The 6,685-nt window shown below is 43.8% G+C and overlaps 1 protein-coding gene across 2 annotated transcripts in view; it reads left to right on the top strand.

Annotated features, from left to right (window-relative positions):
* The window catches only part of A1CF (APOBEC1 complementation factor), a 25,753-nt gene that overhangs the window by 1,222 nt on the left and 17,846 nt on the right, over positions 1 to 6,685 (top strand). For both annotated transcript variants that reach the window (XM_009275072.2, XM_009275071.1), the window contains exons 2-4: positions 2,331 to 2,465; positions 2,654 to 2,784; positions 4,263 to 4,501. In XM_009275072.2, coding sequence (XP_009273347.1) covers positions 2,331 to 2,465; positions 2,654 to 2,784; positions 4,263 to 4,501 — 505 coding nt within the window. The remainder of the gene's footprint in view (positions 1 to 2,330; positions 2,466 to 2,653; positions 2,785 to 4,262; positions 4,502 to 6,685) is intronic.

The following is a 6,685-nucleotide window of genomic DNA, read 5'->3' as shown; positions in this document are numbered from 1 at the left end:
CTATTTCCTTTTCCTTTTTTTCTTTGGGCTTTTCTTCCAACCTATGTATTGGTGCAGCCAAACACCTTCTTCCTCAATGCACGTCAGGGTCAATCATCTTTATGAAGTTGATTATGAAGTCCTCCTTCCCTCCAGACACCTTATCAAGATGAGTTCGTTGAGATGCTGCCTTCAAGCCACAAATGAAGCCACTGCAGACTGAGGGAAGACTTTATTTCTTGCTGTGCCTCCTTGCACACCAGCTCCCACAGATGTTGACAAAATGAAAAAAAAGAACTGTTTGATTGTCTCTCACTTGGCTTGAACTGGGACAGTAAGACTCCTCTGACCATTTTCAGACCATTATTGATGAGCTCAGCATTCCTCCAGCTGACACACCAGTGAAGATCACAGATGATCGCAACAACACAAAACACAACCATCACTTTTTGTCTTTACCTAACAAATGGCTTGAGAGATGGAAAAATCCCATGCCAGCAACATGCTCAGTTCAGCCAAACTGGGGGCAGAAAAATAGCCTGAAATATCATGGTCTTCCTGTTAGATTTGCTATAAGAATTCATTCATAAATTCAAATGTCCCCGTGACTCCATCGCAATGCTGAAAACATTTGCAAAACAGGAATGAGCATGGATAATTCAGGGCCTGTTATAGGCTCAGGAAAACTGAAAGAGCTCGTGGTATATTTTTATTTTCCTGCAAGGATCCCTGTTTGCTTACATGCTTTAGGCCTTCCTCTTAAGTCAGCCGTACAGGCATTCATTTGCCTGGAGTAATGCCAGAGTGGGAAATAACTACAGAAATTATCAGGGAGCCAGAAAAATGACCAGAGTCCCAGCTCCTCTGGGAGCATGGCATTGCTGCAGGACAGGAGAGGGAGGGAAGGAAGGAAGGAAGGAAGGAAGGAAGGAAGGAAGGAAGGAAAAGAAAGAAAGAGAGGGATGGAAAGAAAGAAAGAGAGGGATGGAAAGAAAGAAAGAGAGGGATGGAGAGAAAGAAAGAGAGGGATGGAGAGAAAGAGAGGGATGGAGAGGGATGGAGTGGGGGGGAGAGGGAAAGGAAGAAAGGAAGAAAGGAAGAAAGAGGAAGAAAGCATGAGAAAGAAGGAAAGAAGGAAAACAAGCAATACAGGAAAGATGATTAAAAATATGAGAGGAGAACAGAGACACACTCACCTAGCAAAAAAATAGCAAAAAGAGGAAATATTGGCTGGTCTTCATATCTTTGAATATTATTCGGGGCCAAGACTTGCTCCTGCCTAAAGAAACTCCTGGGTAGGCAGGCGTCATCTTTTGCCCCTCATGTGGCCTCCCACCATTGATGGCCCTCCTCTGTCCCCCCTGTGGATCTGTTTCTGTCATCTCCTCTGCCCAGACCTTCTCCCCTGCTGGGCTCCCTCTGAAATGCCTGGCACAGCTAGAGAAAGGGCTTCACCACTCCTGGGTGCAGGAAAGGGTGCATTGGGGTGCACCATTTCTCCACGCCCATCTCCAGGCCCAGGTGTTCACCATGCCTTGTGGCTACCAAAACTGCTACCTCTTCGCTAAGCCCAACTGCTGGCACAAACACCTTTTTTCAAGGGCATTGAGCAGCTCCAGCATCACTGCCAATGATGCCTTGGGCTCCCTGGCTGGCCCCTTTCACTCTGTCCACATCTCTCTCCAAATTTCTACCTTCATCCCCAATTTCCCCCCTATGTTAGCACTTTCTGAGGTCCAGGTGCCTTCTGCTTTTGTAAAGTCCTTTCAAACACAATCCTTCCAGTGTCTTTTCTTTGGTCTGTAGAGTATGAAGCTCTCCATCAATTACTAAAATAAGAGGCAAAATCATTACTAATAAATGTTTATGATTGCATGAAGATTCATGACAAGTTATAAATTTTGCAAGTGTTATATTACGCAGTGCACATCTAATACACAGTCCACAGCGATTCACCTCCCATAGCCAAGAAGACCTACATTTTCCAAGGAGGTATTTGACTGTCTCCATCTTGGACATCTGAAGTAGCAATTGAGTTGCAGAGCATACACTGATGCATGTTCCTTAGCAAAACTCAGCTAATACAAGCCAGACCCTTCTCCAGTACATCACCAGCATTCCAACTGGGTTATCAAAGCCTTTCAGTACAGACATGGCAGTGGGGCAGGCAAAGCACACTACATTATCTCTGATAAGTCTGTAAAGAGTTGCTTCTTGAAGGGAAGGAGGGTGTCTGCCTCCAGCCCACTGGCAACAGAGCGTGTCTAAAGTATCATTCCCTGGGAAGGGGTTGGTTACATCCACATTTAAAATCTATATCTAAACCATTTTTTTATTTTTCTCCATGGCAGGAAAATGGGCAGAGGAAATACGGAGGCCCACCACCTGGCTGGGATGGCCCTCCACCGGAGAGGGGGTGTGAGATCTTTATTGGGAAACTGCCCCGAGACCTCTTTGAAGATGAACTTATACCACTGTGTGAAAAAGTAAGACTTTATGGCAGGTAGTTGTATTGCAGAGGTTAGTGATGATCAACGCTGCATTTCAAGGCTGAACTGGAGATGATTTGGCCCAGACTACTGGTGGAGCTCTGACACGATATAGTCAAGGAAGCACCAGGTCTTGTTTAAACACCTCCCACCTTGCTGACAAACCTTTTTCTTCCTATTTGTAGATTGGCAAAATCTATGAAATGAGAATGATGATGGACTTTAATGGCAACAACAGGGGCTATGCCTTTGTGACCTTCTCGAATAAACAGGAGGCGAAGAATGCAATAAAGCAACTCAATAATTATGAAATTAGGTAAGCGTGGCAAACACCTTCACATCAACTTTAAATCATATATATTAATCTATTTTGTTATGTAAGGCATATTTTTCCTTGCAACCCAGAGGAAGGTTATTTAGATACCTAAGCTTTAAGAGGAAATCACCTCTTGTCTCCCTGTGCAGTCATTGCTTTATGCCATAATACAAAGGCAGTATGTAGGATTCATCAGAGCCAAAATGTTTTGCTGGAAATTTCTTCCTTACAAAAAAAAAATCTACCAGAACATTGGAAAAAATATTTTGCTTTGGATCAAATTAACTTTTGCCTAACCATTGCTGTTTATTTCATGTTCCCCTCTGTGTTGTTTTTTGTTGATTTATTCCTATTAACTGTCTCTCTTGTGACTTATACTGCAGATATGTTCTGGGAGACAGAGTGATTGCAAAAAATGGTGAAATAGGATGGAAACCAATTGGCAAAACAGTGACATTTCCTAATAGATAGGAACAGAAAAAGCCCTCATATTTGTGACTAAAAATTGGGAACAAAACACTCAGAAATCAACAACATATGGGGCCATCAATATGTTTTGTTTTGATTTCAACCACACGTAATGGTTTTTTTCCAGTTCAATGTGGGGTGAGTAGATCCTTTGCTTAGAAGCATTTATAAATGCTATAAACTATTCTAGCAATTTTATGGCTTTCATTTTTGTTTTTAATAAAAAAAGATGGGTTGTGAATTGCTTTACTAGCAACCCTAAGGATGACCAGGTCACAAGGCACACAGGGAGGGCTTGGAAATGTGATTTTTATCAGAGGTTGGAAGGTCTCAAAGATCAGGCTTCATCCACCTCCACCTCCTCTGCTTACTTCCCTTGGTCCAAAGACTCCTCTAAAGAAGTTTTTAACTTCTTAAGACCTGCAAGAGGTACTGGGACCATGAAGAGGTGAGCAAAGTGCATGTAAGGAAATTTTTACTTTGGGGTCTGCACAACAGTTGGCATCAGTAAGCCCCCAAATAGGCTCCATGACAAGGGATTTTCTTTCCCCAAATCCTCAGTCATGAGGCCCAATGGTGACTGGGAAGCTACAAGTCACTGGTGAACACAACAAATCCTGGCTTATACTGGTGGCAACACAAGAGTCACTGTTGTGACCATGGGTGGTGGGTACAGATGCCTGGTAGCAGCCTTTTTTTGCAAATAGCAAAAGGGTGAATCCCAGGAAGCAAAAGCAAAATTTGGCTTTGGTTTCTCTCTGATCTCAAATCCTTCATTTCAACTGTGCTGCCTTACTTTGATTTCAAATTTAGCAGAATGGCAGCCTTCACGTTAGCTTTTTTATTGAGCAAGACCACTTGAATATCCCAAATGACATATACTGCAGGAGCAGGAGGCCTTGTGTTTGACCTTGTGTTTTGGGACAAGAGGGGGGGTTTATTTTATTTTTTTCCTCTCTTTGAGAACTGATCCTGACTCCTGACAAACCAGCAATGCTTTTTATACTCAGGAACGGGCGTCTCCTCGGAGTCTGTGCTAGCGTGGACAACTGCCGCCTGTTTGTGGGAGGGATCCCCAAAACGAAGAAGAGGGAGGAAATTTTAGCAGAGATGAAGAAAGTCACAGATGGAGTTGTGGACGTCATTGTCTACCCTAGTGCAGCCGATAAAACCAAAAACCGGGGTTTTGCTTTTGTGGAATATGAAAGCCATCGGGCAGCAGCCATGGCCAGAAGAAAATTGCTCCCAGGTCAGTACAGATGGTGAGGGTGGTAGGGATGGCTTCATCTCAGGGGTCACCTATGTACACGTTGTGCTGCAGCAAGACCGAAGTTTCCAGAGGACCCAGTGAACACTGCTGGGTTTTCTCCTCTTGGCTGCTAGAGACACTTATAGCAAAGGTGGGACCCCAATACACCATGGCTGGCTGATGGAGTCACCCTGGCTCTGGAGTACAGGGTGGACAAATCACTACAGATCCTGATGTAGATCCATGCTCATTATCCATGCTCATTATCATTTAGGAGCCTGAATTTATTAAAAATACAGCTAGATGGATTTAGCTGTGTGTACCCATACAGCTCTGTTGTAGGATATGTATTATCCTGTGGTTATCTTGGGTTATATATAAAATATAGCCTCAACTATGGCCTCTCAGAGAGAATCACTCAGGAAAGCATCCAAGAACATATTCAGTCTTGAGAATGTACTGAGGATGTTCCTGAAAATGGGTGTTTTCCATGTGGGAAGAAAACTTTAAATGAGAAGTTGCTTTAGGATTTAAACAACATAAGGAATGTCTACGCAATTAGCGCTGGGGGACATTCAAAGACCATTGTGAAGAAGAGAGAGGTTTGGCAGGTGTTAGATGAAAGAGTCACTTAACATTAAGTGCATTTGCAGTGATTTCACTGATTTTCTCATGCTTTCTTATGCTTGGCAGCTCCGGCACTGCTTTGTTGAACCCTGCTCACTTGCTGGTGAAAGAATACAATAAACCTTCTGTTTTGAGACTTGTTCATAACCCACCAGCCTTCTTTCACTCTTTCTATGTGACAGCCCATGAAACATCCCAAGTAATTTAAATCATTTTTTCTTATTGTTAAAAAATGAGCATGATTTCGAGCACTGAATACACTTAGCTATTGTGGTATATCTCATACTGACTATTTTTCCTTTTATTCTGCATCTTCTGCATCAGTTTAGCATCTCCCTGATTGTGGGAGCACATTCAGCTGGTCTGTGCTTCAGCACAACTTTTCCATGGTTTCTATATCGAGAACGAAGGAAGGAGCAGGCATAGCCACAGCTGCCAATGGCAGCCTTGAGGGAGCAGAGCACTTGAAATCCTGAGCAAAGACAGGGAGACAGATGGAATGAGCATGTAGGCCTGAACAGACATGTGCAATGTGCTAGTGATTTCCAATTTAGGGACATCTCGGTAAACAGTTTGGGGAATTTCAAAGGCCTGAGCAGGAGCCAGAGCCTTCTGATGTTGCAAACATACGGGAGGAACTTGAAAAAAGTTTCAAGCCAGAACTGAATGTGTCTCCAGCTGATGCATTGGATGAACGTGAGATTGAATATCATTATCAAGACGCTTCCTTTACTCTGAACCTCACTGCTCTTTGAGGGAGTTTTGTAGAAGAGACAGAATGCTCAAAAAGGAAGATGCTTTTAATGAAAACTTTGTTCTGTCTCCTGATTAAACAAGAGGGTGGAGGAAGACTGGGTTTTAGCAAGAGGCTAGTGCAGGCACCAAGCTTAGCTCCTTGCTGCAAGTCAGCCAGGTCATTATTCCCACTATTGAACAGAAAATGGCAATTCAGAAAGGGGCACACGGCATTTCATTCCAGCTGGCTGCCATTAGCAACCATCTCTCTATTTCTGGTCACTAACAGCTGAAGTCAGACTGGGCAGTGCTGAAAGCTGAATATCAGCCCAACCTCACTCCACAAATCCTGAGTTGTTCAGGAGCCTTCCTAGCAGGAAGCAGCCTCTTTCTGTTTAGTTTCATAGAATTATAGAATGTTTTGGGTTGGAAGGGACCTTAAAGATCATCTAGTTCCAACCCCATGCCATGGGCAGGGACACCTTCCACTAGACCAGGTTGCTCATCCACTAAGCCAGGTTGCTCAAAGCCCCATCCAACCTGGCCTTGAACACTTCCAGGGATGGGGCATCCACAACTTCTCTAGGCAACCTGTTCCAGTGCCTCACCACCCTCACAGTGAAGAATTTCTTCCTTATATCTAATCTAAATCTACCCTCTTTCAGTTTAAAGCCATTACCCCTTGTCCTATCACTACATGCCCTTGTAAAAAGTCCCTCTCCAAGCTTTCTTGTAGGCCCCCTTCAGGTACTGGAAGGCTGCTATAAGGTATCCCTGGATCCTTCTCTTCTCCAGGCTGAACAACCCCAACTCTCTCAGCCT

The sequence above is a fragment of the Aptenodytes forsteri genome, unplaced genomic scaffold (genome assembly GCF_000699145.1).
Source record: "Aptenodytes forsteri isolate BGI_AS27 unplaced genomic scaffold, ASM69914v1 Scaffold320, whole genome shotgun sequence".
In the NCBI taxonomy this organism is placed as follows: domain Eukaryota; kingdom Metazoa; phylum Chordata; class Aves; order Sphenisciformes; family Spheniscidae; genus Aptenodytes; species Aptenodytes forsteri.
This window is presented reverse-complemented; position numbering and strand designations above follow the sequence as displayed.